General features: G+C 39.8%; 1 protein-coding gene across 1 annotated transcript in view; it reads right to left on the bottom strand.

Moving 5' to 3' along the window:
- Positions 1-615: 615 nt before the first annotated feature.
- The window catches only part of SPEF2 (sperm flagellar 2), a 173285-nt gene continuing 151881 nt past the window's right edge, over positions 616-22019 (bottom strand). Inside the window, exons 34-37 of the mRNA XM_012736419.3 lie at positions 17218-17397; positions 10604-10852; positions 10283-10405; positions 616-1285 (exon numbers count right to left, since the gene is read on the bottom strand). Of these exons, the coding sequence (XP_012591873.2) occupies positions 1196-1285; positions 10283-10405; positions 10604-10852; positions 17218-17397 (642 nt within the window). The 3' untranslated portion in view covers positions 616-1195. The remainder of the gene's footprint in view (positions 1286-10282; positions 10406-10603; positions 10853-17217; positions 17398-22019) is intronic.

Here is a 22019-nt window from a genome sequence, read left to right as displayed (position 1 = left end):
TGGGCATGACTCTCTCTGCATGAGTTAGGATGCCAAGAGGGCTGGAGCAGAAGGTGGCATGGCCTGACTAGCATTGTAAAGGGCTCCCTCTGGCTGCTGCGGCAAGAACAGCTTGTAGGGATAGCATGAACAGAAACAGGATGACTGGTTAAGAGGCTACTGCAATGATCCAGACAAGAGATGGTGGTGGCTTGGACCAGACTTCTTGTGACAGAGGGGTAAGAAAGATTACATTCCAGATGCATTTTCAAGGTCTATCCTACTAGGAGGCAAGTCAAGGAAGACTTCAAGGTCTTTGGCTTGAACAATAATCATCCTGCAATGGGGAAGGATGTAGAGGAGCAGGTTTAAGGGAGAGGAAAGTCAGGAATTCACTTAGATATGGTGAGTTTGAGATGACTATTAGCCATCATGAGGAGATAGGGGGACATTAAGACAGAGAAGTTTGGATTTAGGGGGAATCTGGGAATAGAAATTTCAGTGTTGTAAGCCTCTATAATACCCATAGAGTCATGGAAATGGGAGGAAACCCAGAGACAGTATCATAGGACCCCAGCCACTGAGAATACATTATTGCTCTTTTTTTAAAAAAAAAAAACTTCCTTTAGATAAATATTATTGAATTTGAGTCACTAATTTACCAAGTAAAAAGATTAAATTGTACATCTATCAATGAAGGAAACATTTTATATAGAAAGAATTAGGAATAGATGACAGGAGCATAACTGTACTAGCAGTTCAATAATGAAGTCTTCTCCTTGGCTACTGGGATGAACTTTGAAATTTTACTGCATGCAGAGCAAGAACTAGAAGAAGAGCTAGAAGAAGATGTACACAGCAGTACTGATGTGGAATTTTGGGGAAATTTTCACTATATTTGCCTAACGCAGATACTTCTCACAGGGGCTATTCATGACTTATGTGTATATTTATTTTTGAATATATTGTTCTGGCCTTTCTATTTTCAGAATTACTTCAAAATGCATTCCTGCTTACATTGGATTTTTGCTCTCTTTCTTTAAGGTTTATTACAGAATATTTTCTGAATTAAGAAAACTTCTCTTTTCCATGCCTCTCATAAACCAGTAGGGTCCATTTCTACACTTACAGTAATAATACATATGACAGACATCATGGTCTCATTTGAATTTTGGAAGATTCATTGCCAAATTAGAAAAATCAAGCTCTTTTATCTTCATTTCTTTTCCTCTGTAAGTCTTGAAGATGATCTCTCTCCGTCACTTCCTTGTACATGTTCGCTTCTTTGGAGAATCATTTTAATATCCTAAGAAAAAAATATTTGAAGAAAAGTTACAAATATTAACAAAGATTCAGGATTAATGACCACCTAATATATAGCAGTGGCTAAACACTAAGTTGTTTTTATTTACTTTTTTATTTGAGAAAACTGTTCTCCACTTAGTTTGAATCCCACCCTGCAACTTACCAGTTGTACCCTTGAAAAGATATCTAAGACCCTAGAACCTTAGATTCTTTGGTTTCCTTTCCTTATCTAATAATGGAGTTGTCATATTAGATTAAATAACACTTGTAAAAGCAACTATACAGACTCTGGAATATCATGAGCAAGCCAAAGATAATTTCCCTATTATTAATAAAAAGCAGTATTCACCTTCTATGAAAGGAAAGTTCTAATGCTAAGTTAATTATGTATAGAGAGTTGTAGAATTTTAAAACAATGAATTGCTTTTCTGGTATTGTCTCATTCCTTCATTTTCTTTTTTTAATATTAGGGATAGAATGGTCTGTTTTTCATCTACTAAAATATCAAGCTATCTTACATCTTAAATCAGATACTTTTCAAAATACATTTGAAATATCATTACAATGTAGAAAAGGTATGAACACACACGAAACATGTGGAATTACATTTATATAGATTTTAGGGTTTTTCATTTCACAAATTTAGGGAAGTGCTTTAAGATTATAAGTTCTTCTTTCTCAGAGTTGATTTCCAAAAGTTTCAATTTGACTGTGGTCATTTTACTCATGAAGACATGAGTTAGTTCACTGCCTGAGCTGGTGATTGGCATCCCCACTGCTCACATCAGTCACTGCCATAGTGAATCTTCTTCTTCTGAAACATTGTTCTTTGAAAACACAGATCTCCTAAAGTCAAAGATCAACCTTGAGTGAAACAAGTGGAGAAGAAAAGCTGCTTCTCATTGACTTTTGTGGTCCTACCCACTATAATTCTTAATAAATAACATGTCTTCTTCAAATACTATATTTATAATAAATAATGTGGAACATAGAAAGTTAATATAGGGATGAAAGAATGAGCTGACTTGTGATTATCTGACACTCGGTAGTGTGGGAAAAAATGACAAGCTCTAGATATATTTAAACCAGCCTTGGCTAAATTTATAGCTGAAAGCAGGAACCATAATTTTCAGTAGCACTGAATAGAGAAAAGGCCTGAGAGATTCAGAAAATGTTTGACACAGCCATTTTGAAAACACAAAGCAATGAAACAGCTGTCGTATTTTGTTATAAGGATACAGGAGAAGCTTGGAGAATATGTTAAAATCAGACACCTTGAAGACAAAGTGGGATGAACCTGTCCTTCAAGTTCCACTTATCAGTATAGATAGGTATGTTGTCCTAATGTAATTCTGTCTTGAGTCATTTGTTTATAAGATAGTCTCCTATGTCATTCTGATTTTCTAAAAAATTTATTTATTTATTTAATTTCAGAATATTACAGGGGTACAAATGTTTTTGTTACATGAATTGCTCCTGTATAGTTTGAGTCAAAGTTGTAAGTGTGTCTATCACCCAGAGTATGTGTGCTGTACCCTTAAGGTGTGAATTTACTCATCCCCTCCTCCACCCTCCTGTCTGCTTGATTTGTCTTGAATTTTACTACCATATGTGCACATGAGTGTTGATCTATTAGTTCTAATTTAGTAGTGAGTACATGTGGTGTTTGTTTCTCCATTCTTGTGATATTTCACTTAAAAGGATGGTCTCCAGATCCATCCAGGTTGTTACAAAAAGTATTAGTTCACCATTTTTTTATGAGTAATACTTCATGGTATACATATATCACATTTTATTAATCCACTCATGAATTGATGGGCACTTGAGTTGTTTTCATATCTTTGAGATTCTGAATTGTGCTGCTATAAACATTCGAGCACAAATGTCTTTTTCATAAAATGTCTTTTTTTTCTTTTGGATAAATACCCAGTAGTGGGATTGCTGTATAAAATGGTAAGTCTACTTTTAGCTCTTTGAGGTATCTCCATACTATTTTCCACAGAGGTTGTACTAGTTTGCAGTCCCAACAGTGTATATGTTCTTTTCTCTCTGTAATCATGCAAGCATCTGTTGTTTTGGGACTTTTTGATAAAAACCATTCTCCCTGGGGTTAGTTGATATCTCATTGTGGTTTTGATTTGCATTTCCCTGATGACTAGAGATGTTGAGCATTTTTTCATGTTATTAGCCGTTAGTCTATCTTCTTTTGAAAAGCTTCTGTTCATGTCTTTTGCCCATTTTTTAAAGGGGATGTTTTATGTTTTCTTGCTTATTTGTTGGAGTTCTTTGTAGAATCTGGTTATTTGTCCCTTATTGGTTGAACAGCATGCAAATATTTTTTCCTACTCTGTAGATTGTCTATTTATTCTATTGATTGTTTCCTTGGCTGTGCAGAGCTTTTTAATTTAATCAGGGCCCATTTATTTATTTTGATTGTTGCTGTGATTGCCTTTGGAGCCTCCTTCATATATTCTTTGCCTAGGCTGGTGTCTATTATAGTTTTCCAGCTTCTTCTAGAATTCCTGTAGTTCCATGCCTTAGGTTTAAGTCTGCTATACATTGTGAATTGATTTTTGTGAGTGGTGAGAAGTGTCAATCCTGTTTCAGTCTTCTACATGTGGCTATCTGATGTTCCCAGCACCATTTATTGAATAGGGATTCTTTCCCCAGTGTATGTTTTTGTCTGCTTTGTCAAAGATCAGATGGCAATATGAGGATGGTTTTATATCTGGGTGATATAATGAATCTGATGATCAGATGAATGAATCTGATCTGATTCATTCATCTATGTCTTTGTTCTTGTGCCAGTACCATGTTGTTTTGGTTACTGTGGCCTTATAGTACAGCTTGAAGTCAGGTAAAGTGATACCTATTGATGTTCTTTTTGCTTAAGCTTGCTTTGGCTATTCAGGGTCTTTTCTGGTTCAATAAGAAAAGTATAATTATTTTTTCTAGATTTGCCACAAAATGACGTTGGTATTTTAATGGGGATTGTATTGAATCTGTAAATCACTTTGGGTAGTATAGACATTTTAACAATGTTGATTCTGCAGATCCATGAGCATATGTTTCTGCATTTGTTTATAGCCTCTGAGATTTCCTTCCTCAGTGTTTCATAGTTCTCCCTGTAGAGGTCTTTCATGTCCTTGGTTAAATATAGTCCTAAGGAATTTTATTTTCTTTGATGCTATTGTGAAAGGTATTGAGTCTTTGATTTGATTCTCAGTTTGACTGTTATTGGTGTATAGAAATCCTACTGATTTGTGTACATCAATTTTTTAACCTGAGACATTGCTGAATTTATCTATTCCAGGAATATCTTGGCAGAATGTTTGGGGTTTTATAGATACAAGATCATATGATCAGCAAAGAGCTATAATTTGACCTCTTCTTTCCCCATTTGGATACACTTAATTTCATTTTCCTGCCTGATTGCTCTGGCTAGGACTTCCAGCACTATGTTGAATAGAAGTGGTGACAGTGGGCAATCTTGTCTGGTTCCAGTTCTAAGCAGAAATACTTTTGGTTTTTCCCCATTCAGTATGGTGCTGGCTGTGGGTTTGTTGAATTTTATAATATATATGAACTTCATATATAATATTATATATATATTTTATAATATCAAGATATATTCCATCTATGCCTATTTTGTTAAGAGTTCTTAACATAAAAGTGTGCTGAATTTTGTCAAATGCTTTGTGTGTGTCTATTGAGAAGATCATATGGTCTTTGTTTTAGCATCTGTTTATGTAGTGAATTACATATAGATTTGTGTATGTTGAATCACTTTGCATCTCTGGGATGAAACCCATTTGATCATTGTGGGTTATTACTATTTTTTTATTTGTAGCTGAATTAAGTTTGCTAGGATTTTATTGAGAATTTTTGCATCTATATTCATAAGGGATATTGGTCTGTAGTTTTCTTTTTTTGTTGTGTCCTTTCCTGGCTTTGGTACCAAGGTGATTATTGGCTTCATAGAACAAGTTAGGGATGATTCCTTCCTTCTGTATGTTATGAAATAATTTCTGCAGTATAGGTACCAGTTCTTCTTTGTATGTCTGGTACAAAGGGAGGTTGTGTGTTTCCAAGAATTTGTCCATTTACTCAATGTTTTAAAGGTTATGTGCATAGAGATTTTTATAGTATTCAGAAATGATATTTCATATTTCTGTGGTATCAGTTAAAATATCTTTTTACTTTGTGATTGAGTTTATGAGTGTCCTTTCTTTTCTGTTTCTGATTAATCTAGCAAGAGGCCTATTTTGTTTCTTAATAATTAAGGAACATTACTTGAAAATAACTTCCTTGTATAGGGTCTATGAAAATTAAATAAGCGACTTCAACTGAATAACTATAAAATCTATCACAAAATTTGGAACTTCCACATGGGGGCTTCCTGGGACTTCAGTCTGGACCCTTTATCATTGTGGCATTGCGTGAGTGAAAGTCTTCTTCCTTTCCAAAGAGAAGACAATGTGCATTGAAGAGATGAAATGCCAATTCACTAGTCCATCCACATATAATTTCACATGGCTCAGAAATGTTTCTGTGCACTGCAACTGCAGACCAGCAGTTGTAGTAGCAGTAGTAATAGTAGTAGTAGTAACATATAACATTTATTGAGTGCTTCTATCTGCCAGGAACTGAGATAAGCATGTTGTATGCATTTACTCATTTAATCTGTACAAAAGCTCTACAATGTAGGTATCATAATTAACCCTATTTTATAAATAGGGACACCAAGACACTGTGAGGTTACCTGCCTATGGTCACACACTTCATAGGTGTGCACCTAATCAGTGTGGCTCTAGAGCCCACTTTCATAACCACACAGCCAGTCTACCTTATAACAGGAACAATACTAAAATAAATCATCATAATTATGCATACTCAGCTTTTTCAAATACATATTTTAGAATGTTGCTACTTCTAAACACAAACCTTGTAAACAGAGCTGTTAGCCAACAACCTTCACTTCCCACTGTTTATAATAGCAAACAACATTTTAACTTGAAAAACCACACTCCAGTTTTTGCTCTACTTATCTTGAAAGATCTTCACATAACATCACTGTGGTTAAAGTTTATTTTTACAACGTGATCTATTTACTTATACATGTATTAAAAATGATGATAGGATGAGTGCAATGGTTCCCAAGCCATCATGGATTTTTTTTCCCTCCCTCCCTGTCTCCTTTCCTTCTTTTCTTTTCTTTTTTTTAGTTAGGGGGGGGAGAGAGAGAGAGAGAGAGAGAGAGAGAGAGAGAGAGAGAGAGAGAGAGAGAGAGAGAGAGAGAACAGAGCATGTTACTGGAAAAGGACCCTCTTTCATTTTAAAAATCAGACTTTACGCTTTTCATGTCACAGGCATAACTCTTCTTGACTCACAACCATACAAATGAGTCCCAGTTGTGGTAGGTTACTGTCCTCGCATTAGATTCCTCAGTGAGGCTACAGGGAGGAGATGTGAGGGACGACGACAGCAAGAATTAAAGTAGATCACTAAGGCATGTCTTAAAGAAGCATCTGGAAATTAACTAACTAACTAACTCTCTGCTACAGGAAGTGTCAGGTGCTACTGGTTCTATAAGACTGGTTAACTGGAAGACAGACACCCTCCACCTGGGTGGCTCTCAGCCAGAGGGCTGCTGTGTATCAGGGAAGATTTGGGGTTGTGCAGAGGTGGTTTTGTGGTTAATGTGTAAAGGTGTTCCTGGAATTTAGTGGGTAGGGCCCAGAATGTTAGGTATCCTGCTACACTTGGAATAGTCCTGCACAAAGAGTAACTGTATTAGCCAAACTGCTAGTAGTACCTTAGGTGAGGTGCACTACAAGTTGATAAAACTCCTTCGGCAATGAGGGAAATATATAACTTAAAAGGAGTCCTGTGGATTCCAGCTTTCCCTGAGAGTCAGAGCACCTATTCAGGGGGCTGACTCTTGAAGGCAGTCATCTGTTGGCTACTTTCTTTTCTCAGGCAAAATGCCAAATAGAATCTTCTCTGCAAGTTAATCATATTTAGTCACTGTGGTCAGAGTGAAGATATTTCCAAACTGTCCTAACTTTGTGGGAGTTTTCTTTCCATTATGGGAGGAAATAATTGGGGTATTATTTTATGCCCCTATTTATTCTTGGTAATATTAATATAAAATAAATCCTATTGTACATAATTCCAAGGGATTTTTCAGATTATTTTACTGGTTCAAATCAGAGGGCTACCCCTTTCACATGGGGCAAAGGATGTAGGCTGAAATGCACTCTAAAGTAATGGGCCTATGGCACCCACCTAGTGCAGGATGACATAAAGACATGATATGGCTAAGAGACAAAAAAAAAAAAAAAAAAAAAACTTAGGGAGGAAGAAATTAATATCATATCACACCCAAGCTCAGAAGCCTATCCATTCTCTATTGGTTTTCAAATGTAATCCAAATTTCTCTGTGTGACATCTGGGTTCTTTGCAATCTGGCATGATCTTACCAAATCAAAGGGATCACACTACACCTTCATAGATGGCTCATCAATGGGTCAAGCTTCCACTTTCTCCATGCAGCCTGGCTTCTGCACCTCTGCCCAGGCTTCCCTTTCCCCGAGGTTGCTGCCGCATCCCCACCTCAATAGCAAAATCCATGTAGACTTCCTTTTCTCTCCCTCCACTCTCCAAAACCCTGGCCATCTTTCCAGACCTGGCTTATTCCTTCTCAAGCAGACTCCCTCCACATTTCTAGTACAAAAATGTCTGACTCAGGCGGTGCAAAGGCAATTTACGTAATCAAAGCATTTGTACCCCTGTGATATTCTGAAATAAAAAAAGAAAAAAAAATAGTGTTACAAAACATACCCAGAGAAGGGGAATTAAAATGAATTAGGGGAAATTCGGGTCTCAGAACAAGGAGTGAGAAAATGCATAAAGCATCTTTTATAAGGCTGAGGCAGGATGAGAATGGGGGTCGTAAAATCTCAAAGGATGGGGAAAGTCGATATGAATTTGTTCACTAAATACTCTCAAGGAATTGGAAGAGCCAATTTTAGGATCACTAAAAAAAGGTGTGATTTTATATATCATGCAGCAGGAAGTAAAGATAAGAGATTTGTAACAAGAAGTAGTAGAGATGAAATACTCTTTCTCCACAAGGAAATAGATGTGTTCATGAGTGAAAGCACGATTCAAAGTTATGAGGGGAAATGAGGGATGTTTGAGCTGACTGACTGTAACCTCATACGGCTGACATCATTGGAGCATATCATGACCTTCAAAACCTATTTCTTGGGGATCGCTCTGAGAAACTGAAATCTAGATTGATAAATTGTGTTTCTGAACCTATAGTTTATTGTTGTTGCTGTTAATGACCTTACTATTTTGTAAAAATGTTTCATAGGCCCATTCTAAGACATTCAAAATTCTAAGAGATTCAAAAACATTGGGGAGTTTTTTCAATAAAGGCTCTCAGATATTATAAAAATGTCAAGTTTTGAATTCCTATAATTTTGTGCTTGGTTGGTGTATGTTATATCATTCTCTTATAATTCCTGCATGAGAAAAGTATCATGCAATCAGTAGTGAAATTTGCTTAAGAGCAACAGCCGAATTTGGTACTCATTTTTCTCTCTCCCATGGAAGCTTATACTACTGGTCTTAGTAGCAGGTGCTCATTCTTGAATAGTAGTCATAATATCCATCATTTTTATAGCACTTCCTATGTATTATATACCATGCCAAGTGTTTTACATGCATGAATTAACTTAATCCTCACAATCACCCTTTGAATAGGAATGACTGTTATCCTGTTTAACAGGTGAGAAAGCCAGGATTAGGAGAAAGTTAAGGTTGAGAAGTTAGTGAATGGTGGACTAGAGATTCAGTCCCATGACTTTCTGATTTCAGAGCCTGTGTTTTTGAATGCTATAATCATATTTCATGATTGTATAGGCTTAGTGTCTTGATAGCTACTAGCTTGTTAGAAATCAATTTCAATTAATTCTAATACAAGTATTAGAATTTACGTAAGAAAGGATCAGCAATTTAGAAGAAAAAAATTTAGGCACAAAGAAAGATATTTAAGTCTAGATAGTTTCATTTGCAGACATAGAAAGAAGCCTATAAAAGGTAATTTGTTATCACTGAGGAAGTCAGGAGAAATGCATCTTAGACCACCTGCATTTAACCAAAGTGAAGTACCAAAGTACTTTTTATCTTAAACTCAGTAAATCCTTTGTAGTCCAATAAACAGGTGGCAGGAGCCAGGAAGACTTCATGCTGTTAAACTGGCATCTGAGAGGATTGTAGCAACTTGCCACAGTCTGAAATGGGGTTGGTGTCAGCCTCTGCCTTCCTTAGCCCTTGCCGTTAAAGACCTGGGACTTGCCATGGTGGAGGCACATTTAGTATGTGAGCGTGGCTGTTGTGTGATCTCTGAGCTGCAGTTCTTCCTTTCTTCTGCTAGCTTGGTCCAGTCTCTCTGGTTTTTGTCTTCAGTTTCTTTGACTCACAAACTGTTTTCCTGATGGAACTGGCAGCCAACCTTATGGATACACTATCATTTTCACTACATACCATGATTAGAGTACAATGAATATGTCAGCACTTGGTTGGAGACCGTGGTCTTGGTTAGTCCTCTATAGCAGGAGGGATCCTCTTCTCCATACTCTTTAACCATAGGCTAGGGTCATTACATGGCTGGAATGATCTGAAATCCTAAACCTGCCGCCCACCCAGCTTTAACTACCACCTACCTCCAAGCCTTCTGTTATAGATCCAAAGTAGTCCCATAGTCCTGAGACCTGCCTCCACTGTGCCTGAGCTTGGTACCCACCCTTTGGGTATTGCAGGCTGGCATTTCTGATCTGATGCGATTACCAGCTTAGTTTCTCCATACTGTATTCTGGCCTGGCCAAGCCCACCTTCTTTCTCTTCCCTAATAGTCCACATTAGAAATGTCACAATATGCTTGGAACCTGAGCTTACCTGAATTAGAGCACCTTTTGATAATACTCACAGGAATTTTATAGTCTGAATAATTTGAAATCAAGTCTTGAATAAAAGGATGCTTCAAGAGAACAGCAACTTCAATTGGCTCCAGGTTCTTAGCACCCAGGTCCTGAAATGTTTTTATGAAGCTCTTTAAAGAAGAAAAAAATGAAGTTAATCAACTTTACAATCCTGCAGATGTTAAAAAATGGTTTTACTTACTAGAGGATTCTACTATAATTTCTATACAGCGAAACATTTTAAGAGCAATTCCATGAAAATATGCTCAAAATTGAGGGCAACTTTTCTGATGTACAGGTTGTCTCTTTTACAAAGCAATCTAACCAACCTCTGCATAAATGTTCTCTAGCTTTAGAAGGCTGCCAAATCTGTTAACATCCTGTGCTTCACTTCCTCCTCTGAACACTTTGAGTAGTGTTTCCAGGGAAATCTTTTCACTGTTGGCATTTTCAGGGATTTCTTCTTTCTTTTGTTCCCTTTCCTCTCTTTCCTCTTTTAATTCCCTTTCCTCTCTTGCAACATGTTCATCAAATTCAGTAAATTCCTCAACTGGACTCATATCAGTATAGGAGGAGGTCTGCAAAATTACATGAGAGAACATCAAGTCAGATTGAAGTCTTTACAGCAATAGAGACATTCAGAATACATCAATTTGATAATCAGACACTTTTCATGCAATGGAATGATAGTGCCTACCACAAACTAGCTAAACAAAGTTTAGAAGAGAATATGCTAGCTGCATTGGAAATCACCTCAAAATCCTACAGATTTTGCTTGTAGTGTACAGAGATTTGTAGTGTACAGTGTGGGGTATGTCCTATTCATCTCCATACTCAACACTTGGGCCTACTACATTGCCAGGTTCATTACATTTCTTGATAAATGGACACTGGAATGAATTAGAGTAACTGGTGTCAGATTTTTACATGTGATTTTTAACAGGATTTGTTTTTGAAATTGCAGTTGAGAGGTTATAGCAAGTTAATTTCTCAAGCTTGGTAGATTTTAAGAGCTTCAGGAACATGTCTTTAGATACTGGAGGATATCCCAACTAAACACTAAGAAGGCAAAAGAGAAAACAAATCAAGTATAGAAAATCAGGCTGCAATTCTTATTGCCGCTCTTTGAAACTTGGCCAAGAGCCATGAACTGAGGTGCTCATGTTTTGAATATGGCAAAGAGTAAATGGCTTCTGAAGTAATTTCTTATGTACCAAAATCCTAAGAAATATTTCTACCCTTTGGCCCAGTAATTATAGATCTAGGAATTGATCCTGAAGAAATATGCATGAGCACAAATATCTTTGTATATGAGTGTTCATTTGGAGTTACATCAAAAATTTTAAAAAAGACCCTATGACCAAAAATAGGGGAACTGTGACATAAATTATAATTCTGTTACAGAATACTATACTTCTGTGAAAATCATGGTTTAGAAGAATACCTAATAACATGAGAAAGCACTCAGAGTGAGTACAAAAATAAAACAGAAAACAAAGTAATAAATATAATGGTATCCTCCTTTTCTTATATATCTATACTTATTAATAAAAATAAGGAAAACAGATACCTTAAACTGATTTAACAGTGGTGATCTCTTGGTAGTAGAACAGGTGGTTTCCTCTCCCCTTAGTTTGCACTTTCTACATTCTCTATAGTAAATTCATGTGTGTGTGTGTGTGTGTGTGTGTGTGTGTGTGTGTTTCTGATGATGAGGTAATCAATATTTGATGGTTTGCTACCGGGAATGGGCATTTTGGAGTGTTGGCTGGCCAGATGTCAGGGCACACTCCAATTCTGACTCTCCTTTATCCCAAGGAAGAAAAACATGCTAATTGAGGAGGGTGTCAATGCTATAAATATTCAATTTAGTAGAAGTGTTAAGTATATAGATTGTGCACGTTTTTCTCAAATAATCATGTAAGTCCCGTGTATAAAAGGATTATGGCAAGACAAGATTAAGTCTCTTGTAGTCGTATGTTCCTGTAAGGGATTTTTGAGTAATGAAGGCAGGCTGCATTTGTTCTAGGTCTGTGTGTTCACCTTGCTTTAGCTGGGTTTCTATAGCCTTTGCTAAACTGGGAGTTTAATCTAATCTTTAAAAAAGAAAGAGAGAAGAAAAGAGAGAGAGAGAGAATGCTCTAAAAGGTAAAGATTTAAAAATTAAGTATAAATACACATACATATATATAATTTTTTTTCAGCCTATTCTTCACTTTAAACAATTGGAAATTCTATGTGGCAGAAATGTGAAACTGGCTTTAGTGTTACCACCTAGGAATCTTAGGGATTACTGCATTAGCTACCCATCAATGATTTCTCAGGACAACAGAACATTTAGTGTAGTGAAATGAACATAGTTGGGATGTAAAACATCTTGCTGAGTTAGTGAAGGATGAATGAATTTCTATTCAGAGTAGAGCATAAATGCTGTGTGCCTACGATAGAGAGAACCTGTGGGCGAGCAAATGACTAGCCGGTTAGATAATCAGATGATACCAAAATTAACTGAGAAGGAATCTGGCCTCTCTGTAACTATTTCCATAATTAGGGAAGAACTTATTTTCAAAGGCCTGATGTAAGCATAATGGGATAGATGATTTTTTAAAAAATTTAAATGTTAGCAATTTAAACATGTGAAATGTTAAGAGTGAAGGATCCTTAACTTATTAATGTCAGGGGATGCTTTTTAAATTTTTGCTGTTTTTGCTCTCTAGGGGGTTGGGACAGAATAAGCTTTGTGGCCCAGTGGGAGGGGAGGGAAGGGAGAAGGGCCAAGACTGGCCCAAAGAAGCTGGCTCAGCATTGTAGGAGGACAGAGGGCGTGCAAGAGAATGCCGTTTTCTCAAGCAGCAACTCTGAAAGACAGCGATTTAGAATGTGGGTGCAGGAACAAAACCAGTGAGGCCAGTTTGGAGAAAAGCCAGTGCTTCTGAATGAGCAATTATTAATGGCATCAAAGCTCTATGTGAGTTACATTTTCATCTAAGCAGGGGACCAGATTGTGGCACCATCAAGCACTATGTCCTGCTTGGCTAACTCTCAGAGGTAGCCCTTGAGGAGGACTTCCTACAAATGTGTCCCCATAACAGTGCCTGTGCATGGTTCTGACCATGCATTTCTGTCATTTAGTCAGCTCAGTCCTACAATGTAGAAGGCAGAACAGAGGTCAGTTCTTGGGACTAATGTGAGCAAAGCATCAAAGAGCAGAATGGAATAGAGATGTATGTGTTTTGAACTCCAGGGCTTCAAACACTCCTGCCAAGATGCTTTTACAATGTAGGACATTCAAGCTCACAATTTACTGTATTCCAACATCATAACCCCGTGCCACACAGGCAGCAGAATGAATGAACCGTTTTCCCAAATGTCACTTATTTAAAGATCCACTAGAACTAGTGCATTACTGATGAATGTCTTGCTCTTGAGCTTCTTTTAAAGCTGTGGCTTTAAATAGAAGGTCTGAGCCACATCTAACACAATCAGTGTGAATAGCAGAAATAGAGTAAGGAAGAATGAAATCCCAGGGGGACTTCTAGTTGTTTATGTAGAACGCAAAAGCAGAGATATGACTGAATGTCTTGGGAGTGAACATGGATTTGTTGGAGGTGTTATTTCTGTGTAGGCTCATTATGGCTTCCTGGGATGAGGTTGCCCAGGAAACTGGAACACAGTTGGAAAGGGCACAGAAATGGAGTGGCATAATTGGAGACAGGATGGTGAGGATGAGGGGCGAGTGAGAATGAGGGAGGTAGGTAGCTGCTGTGTTTCAAAAGCTCCTAGAGTTCACCCCAAGGCAAGAACAGGCCCGTGTGTGAGAGCCCTCTGCTCCTTCCCTGGCCTCACCCTCCATCCACCAGTTTGGTCTCTATTGTGCAGTGTTCTTGGTTTAGTTCCTGCATAGTGTCCTTGGATTTTAAAAGAGCTCTTGAGAGCAGCACTCAAGGGGAGCTGCTTCCCGGGTGGGAACACTGGCATATGGTGAATGAAGGGCTCAGGGACAGAAGGGATGCAGCAGCTTCCTGTGCTGGCTGGCCTGGCTGCCAGCCACTGAGGCAGCTGTCTGTTGCTATGGCAACCATTCCAGCACAAGCTTCCTTTTTCCTGGTCTTTCCTGCTCATTGCAGCCTCCTGGACCCTGCTACTGCCTATGCCTGCTCAGGCTGTCTGCTTCCTCCTCTCTACCATGGAGACTGAACTCCACTCCTGTCGCTCTCCCTCTCTCCCCTTCTCCCTGCATCCTTGCTATGTTCACAAACATTAATTGAGCATTTGCTATAATATAGCAGCTACTTCCAGGAACATAAAGATGGGTAATAATGTGTCCCAAACTCAAGGTAGGAATAATATAGCAGTAGGATTCAACAGATTAACAGACCCCTGCCTGAATAACTAGGTCTCCTTCCTTCCCTCCTTTGCCCCCTACAGTCAGTTTTCAACACAGCACAGAGAGGCCCTGACATATTTAAGGCAGGAAACGAAACGGCACTCTTCCAATGACTTCTCATCTTGTGCAGAGTTAAAGCTCAGGTCACCACGGTGGCTCTCAGAGCCCCTTCCTTACTGCTGTCCTCCAGCTCAGTCCTCTCCACGTGCACTGGCTAGCCCGGTTCTGGGAACATACCAGGCATGGCCCCAATTTAGGGTTTTTGCATTCACTGGTGGCCTCGCTGCAAATGCTCATGCCCCAGAGATCTGCTCTCTCCCTCACTTTCTCCAGGCCTCTGTTTACCTGTCTCATCACAGAGAGACCTTCTCTGGCCACCCTATTTAACATTGCAACTCCCACCTCGACTCTTGTACTTTTCCCTGAATCCTTTTCTCCACAGCATCTATCTCCATTTGATGTAGTCTATATTTTGCTGATTGGTTTGTTGCCTGTCTTCACCTGCCTGGAATGCTTTTTGTTCACTGCTGTACCTTCAAGTCAAGAGTGGTCCCCAGCACACACAGACGCTAAATAAATGTTTGTGGAAATAATGAATATGTGCACGTGAGGGTGCTTTGCCCAGCCAGAGAAGTTCTGAAAATAACTGGGGCCCAGCTAAGAACGCTCAGTGTCGTCAGGGGAAGCTTCATGAATGATCTGGCAGTTGCTGTAGGCCATGGATAATGAGGAGGCCACAGACCCTTGGAGATGAGATGAAGGGTACTCCAGGTGGAGAGAATAGCAAGAGCGGAAGCAGGGAGGTGGGAAAGAAGAAAGCAGAAACACCATGTCTGGTTGCCAAGGCTCCATGTTAATGGGTCTTTTATTCTGTGTTCCCTGACTATTTGGAACATCACATTCTTTTCTACATGGATGGGGGCAATTAGGCAGAGGCCCCAGAGAAGAGAGCAAATTTGGCTTCTTCTATATCCCGCACAGATCGTAGAACTATGCAAGGAGCATTATTTACAAAGCTAATATCTTAATTTATCAATCTGCTCAATGCAATGTTTACTGGGCTCTGTGACAGGCCTTGAGTAAGTTCAGAGATACAGAACAAGACAGATGCCTCCCCCCATAAAATATCCCCTCCCCAGGGTGCTTAGAGTCCAGGGAGGAAGCAGACCTTTAGGAAGTCATTGCTGCATGGAAAATATCATGTAAAGGAATAACAGTGCACTGTGGGAACATTTAGCAGGGGTCTGACATCATTTGAGGTCAGGGAACGTTTCCCTGTGGACAGACATTTGATGAGGCCTCACAGCAGGCTATGATACTGGCTCAGATAATGGATCCAGAGTTATGTCAAGGAGCCCCAGTCTGCACAGGGTCACAGGGACATCCCTGGGAAAGTGGCAAATGCAGTTCCTATGAATGCAGACCATACCTAATTCCTTAGTTATCTGGGAAATTTTAAACTATCCTATTATCAAAGAAGATAGCATTCTTGAATGGAAATAGACACTGTTTACTAAACTTTCTGCCACTGTGTAAGTATTGAACCAGTATGTACACCACACAGGTTTGAAGAGCCTCATGTTGTTAGCTTACTAGGCATCTCTCTGGCCTTGCCCTGGCCCTGGTAGAAAAGGAAGGAGATTGTCCTCTCCACGTGTCCAGGCCCAAATTTTAGGATTGTGTCTAAGAGAGTATCTCTTGTCCCTCCCCTGAATGCTATCACAACAAGCTCTCATGTTTTTCAAACTTACTTCTATTTTGACAAAAGTGTAAAGGGATGGATGCATGATAGGGATATCTGAGGAGTCTGGACTGAGCAGCTGCCCTTCTCATCTGTGTCCACAAGGAGAGAACAGAAACAAGCCTCCCACCAGGGAGAGGGCCACAGCTCTGCCCCCAAAACAGAATCAAAAGCCATGCAAAGGGCATCCCAGAGGTACATTAGCTAGCACCCTGCCACAGACTATTCCACTCCAAAAAGCCTGGGAATGCCAACACCTCAGAAACCTCAAGGGGAATATAAGGTGGCATCTTGATTATATAATAAACTTCTTAGTCTTTGGATATAGGTAATACAAAGTGCCTGTGGATTTCAGAAGGCTGGGCTTTGGCTTGAGACACTATCAAGGGTCACATATATGGAGATGCATCCAAATTCCACACACAATGACAAACAGACTGGGTTCCTATCCACTTCTGTTACATTTATCAGGATCAGCACTTCATGCAAGATCCAGGCTGTCCTTTACAGAGCAAAGTTTGATTCTACCAAAAATTCTGGAACAAATTTTGATTTTACTACAAAAGTGTTCAATGGAAATTGGTACCCTGGTTCTTAATTCAATTCAGTAAGGCTTTGTTGAAGACCTGGTATGAATAAAGCATTGTGGTAGGCACCTGGGGAAATGGGAGATGAAAAGAACAGAGTCCCTATTGTCAAGAGTTTAGGATCTTCAAGCATCCCCCTCCAGACCCCAAAGTTAGTCCCTTTCTGGAATGTGATTACCTTTTCTGCAATCGGAACAGAAATTTAGTCCCTTTCTGGAATGTGATTACCTTTTCTGCAATCGGAATAGAAATTTCAACTTCTCGGAAGACGTGACTCCCAATGGCCACACTGAGGGCCCTGTAGACCCCTTCCACACTGTCTGGGTGGCAAGCGAAATAAAGCAGCATCTCTGTGTAGTCAAGCTGGGGTGGATTCTTCTCATAGTTGGCAAATATCCTAAAGAAAAACTGTCACACAAAAAGAATGTCAACCAAAGAGAAAACGGGTACACTCAGGTAGTCAGTAGGTAGACATGACAATTCCTCCAGGAGCTTTGGAATAAGGTGGTCTTCTGAGGACTGAATTAGTAAAGTACCAGGTAATGAATGGTATTAACTGAAGAGGAAACTAAGTAAAGAAGCAGAAAATGTAAGGCTCTAAATTCTAATGTAAAATAAATTGAATGCTAATCAATGGTGTTAATATATTCAGGAAATAATGGACTAATTAAAGGTAGTGGGGACTAAGCAGCAAGTAGGAAAAGGGAGCCATAAGAGCACATGTGTGTCCTCAGCATCATCCAGACAAACTGAGCCCCGACCCTAAGTATGAGACTTCTGGTCCATCCCACTCTGTGGGCAGTGGAAGGAAGCAAAGGGAGCAATGCCCAAAGCCCTGGAATTCTAGCCATTATCACCTGTAAACTGGTTCACTGGCGCTGAACCAGGTTACTTCTACTCAACCTCCTGACCCTAAGTGACTTCTTACAATGTGGATTCACATCTGGGGAGAGAGTGTGCTAACCACCAAGTATCAGTTTGTTTGGCAATTCTCTCATTCTGAATGTCTGAGCTGACATTCACGCGGTGTCTTGTGCATGTGGCAGCGCGAGGACTTAGTGCCTGGGAGCCTAATATCCTCTGAGGCCCTGCAAAGGCAAGGACCAAACCCTGGGACACACTGGTCACACTGAAACACCTATATAGCCTGGTTTGGGGAGCCTGCTAACTTCCTTGACCAGCTCTTCTTAAGTGTGTTCTTGATGACCTGCAAAATATTTTTAAAATGTAGATTCTGATTAAGTAGATGTTTCTAGAGCTATTTCAGGCTCTGCATGTCTGGCAAGCTCCTGATGTGCTGGTTCTGGTCCACACTTTGAGAATCAAATTTCTAGATCCAGAGGATATTTCCACCATGTTATTCTTTGTTGCTAACCTCCCTTACAACTGTGAACAAATTAGGCATACGTGAAGGTAACAGTTGGAAAAATAATTTCTGATATTTGACAAATCCAATAAAAATTTAAATAAAAATAACTTTGATAGGAAAATGTGTAAAATCTGTTATGTTACAAAGCAGAAAAGAATTTTAGAGGTCAGTGGGATCTACAAGTTCTTTTATTCAGCCACCCTTTCGGCAAACATTTACCGAGTGTCTGCAATAAGCCAGGCACAGAGTCAGGCTGAGACATTTAAGAAAACTCTTTGACAATAACGTATCCCTTGATTTTTTTAGAAGTCATGATCCAGCTGGCAGGTTCCTTCAGGCTATTGTATTTTCTTCTTTCCACCTGCCTTTGAGTTATTTCAGGGACTGCCAGTAAGACCAGAAGGAGAAGTGGGACTGATTACTCTACAACCATAGCATTGTTCCTGGGTGCTTAGTTTCCATTTCTTAGGCATGAAGAGCTTTCCGTTAGTATTATTTCCATTGAGTTGCTCTTATAAATGATATGTAGGTAAAAATCATCATTATTTCCACTAACAAAGAGACTGAATAATATATATTAAAAGAAGGTATGCAAAAAAAAATAAGTTGATAGATGGACTCTTTCTGTAATTAAACAGGCTTGATTTTAAATCAATGGATTCAGCATTCAGAAAAGGTAATGGTTGTTATATTCTGAATATCATTTAAAATATTGTGGTAGAAGAATTCCAAGAAGGCCTCAAAGTTTTTCACCTCTTAGAATATATACCTTTTATGATTCCTTGCTCTTAAGTGTGGGCAGGACTTGTAAATATGATGGGAAACTCATTCCCTTGAGTGGGTGATCTTCTATGGCAAAGATAAAGGGATCTTCTGAGGTAATCAAGGTCCTTAATCAGTTGATTTTGAATTGATACAAAGGAAGCCTGAGTTTGGCCCTGACCTAATCAGATGAGTCCTTTTAAAGAAGGACCACCCAGGCTTTAAGGGACATATTTAAAGCCAAAGAGGTGCTCTTCTCCTGGCCATGAAGAAGCAAACTGTCATGTTCTGGAGATGGCATGTGTCAGGGAATAACTGGTAGCCTCTAGTAGCTGAAGGTCTCAATCCTGCAACTGCACAGATCTGAATTCTGTCAACAACCCATCTTGGAAGCCAATCTTGGATCCAATCCTGGAATCATCTTAAGCTGAGATTGCAACCCCAGCTGTAAGACCCTCAGCAAAGAACCCAACTAAGCAATTCCTGCACTTCTGACTTGCAGAAGTGTGAGATAATCAATGGGTATTGGTTTAAGTCACTAAAGATGTGCTGATTGTTACACAGCATCAAAAACAAACACAATGCTATTGTTTTGTTCATTCATCTAGTACTTATTGAGCACCTAATGTACTATACATGGGCTTTTTTTTTTCTTTTTTTTTTTTTTTGGTTTAAAATACAATTGCTAATAAGATAGAGATCCCTGTTCTTGAGAAGCTTTCTTTCTCAAAGGGGAAGGCAGACAATAAAGAACAAATAAAATCAATCAAGTAAATGATATAGTGATTATGGAAACACAGAAAGAAGTAGGTCAAGGAAAGGGGACTTGTGAGTGAAGAGTGGGGAGGGAAAAGGTGGCAGGACTGAGGTGAAATCTGAACAAAGAGGTGGGCAGAGAGCTAGCCAGGGAGGCTTCCAGGGTGACAGCAGGACAGGTGAAGGGAGCTACTGAGGCCAATGTCCCGAGGTGAGAGCAGACCCTGTGTGTTTGATCAACAATGAGTGGGCAAGAGGGAGAACAGCAGGAGGTGAAATGAGAGAGGTGATAGGGTCAAAACATGCAAGGCCTGGTTGGCCACATAAGGACCTTGGCTTTTCCAGAGCCATGAGAAGTTTTTAGAAGAGGCTGCTGTGATCTGCTTTGCAACCTGGGCAAGATAAGGGAGAGACGGGGTGACCTATCAGGGTGACTGGTGCAGCCACCCAGGTGAAGTTGATTGTGTTTGATCCAGATGACAGCAATGGGGCTAGGAAGAAGTGGTCTGATTCTGGATATGTGTATTTTGAAGGTAGAACTATCAGCATTTCCTGATTGGATGAAGGGTTTGAGAGAAGAGAGGAATTGAGGTTGGCTCCCAGGGTTCTGACCTGAGCAGCTAGGACAGAGTTGTCATTGACTGAGATGGAGATAACTTTAAGTGACCATGGTAGGGGTGGAGTGGTGGGGACCAGAGATTAGGTACCCAGTGTGGACATGCTGAGTTTGAGATGTCTGCTGGAGTATTCAAGTGGAGTTGTCAAATCAGCAGTTGCATCTAGGAGTCTAAAGTTTGAAAGACAGGTCTGCAGTGGAAATAGACATTTGGGATTTATTAGCAAGTAGCTGATATTTAAACCCAGATCCTGGCTTCAACAAATACTATCCAATCTGAGGGAATGGAAAGACATCATATGCTGTCACACGGACAGCAGCTGTGGAGAGAGTTTAAGACAACACTTGTGGGTTTAAATATGATAAAATTACAGCACTTTTTCTCAGAAGAACCCTGAGGACTCTCGAATACTGGGTGCTGTGGGTGTGAGGAGCAGGGAAACCAGGGCCCAGCCTGCTGAGCCTTGCCAGTCACAAGGAAGTGCACTGTCGTTGTCAGCAAACCATAGGATTGCAACATGAGATGCCTCAGGCATCCTTATGTGGGTGCAGCTGGACCTTTTATCCAGTTCTTGGGTCTCTGAGGTCACCCAAGTCCAAGGTCAGTAGTAATGGCCTGTCTCCAGGAACCCTGCAGGACATGGTGCAGGGGAAGGCCCTGGGTCACGGGGGCATAGATGACAAAGCAGGGGAGCTGAGAGCAACCCTAAATTGCAGCCCTAGCCCTATTTATAAGAGGACACAAAGGCCCTGGGAAGTGAAGAGACCTGTCCAAGTTTCCACAATGAATTGTGACAGAACTGGGAACAGAGCCCAGGGTTCCTGGCCCCCAGAGTTCCTTCTTAATGGGGACATTTTCCCCCTGATTTGGTCTTTCCTGTTCTAATACCAGCCAGAAAAGTAAACATCTTTTGTTGCTTTATGTTTTCTCCTTGCCCTTCTTTCTTTAGCATATTAGACATTAACCACTGTTTAACCATGCATAGTTACCACAGTCAGCTTCTGTGTAACTAACATGTAGGGCTCACTATACACCAATCACTGTTGTAAGAGAACCACACATATGAATTCACTCTGCACAAACAGCTCCACCAGAAAGGGATAAAAATTTCAAGGCACAGAGAGGCTGGATCATGCCATGGAGACCTCACAGCTTGTACACAGTGGAATGTGTGCTTTTTTCCCCCAGTTTAAGAACATTAAGATTTTTGTAACACTGGGCACCAAGTCCTTGAGGCACTTGGAGGAGGATGAAAAACACCACTCCTTTCGCTTTCTCTGTCCTATGGACATCACACACGTGCGCTCACACATACACACGTGTGCCCACGCACCCCTACCAGCCATCTTTTGCTCCATAAGAGCACTTTTTGCTCAGGGTCCACAGTCCTGCCTCTGTCCCCAACTTTGTCCCTTTTCTCCCTATAATTTCCCAGCAGAAAGTGGGAGCCACATCTGTCCTTTTTACCAAAAGGTTCTTTCCTATTTTGCTGCCAAGTGAATAGCTAAAAGTCTCTGCCCTCAATT

This window comes from Microcebus murinus, chromosome 11, assembly GCF_040939455.1.
Source record: "Microcebus murinus isolate Inina chromosome 11, M.murinus_Inina_mat1.0, whole genome shotgun sequence".
Taxonomy (NCBI): Eukaryota; Metazoa; Chordata; class Mammalia; order Primates; family Cheirogaleidae; genus Microcebus; species Microcebus murinus.
The sequence above is the reverse complement of the archived record's forward strand: the minus strand, read 5'-3'. Positions and strand labels throughout refer to the sequence as shown.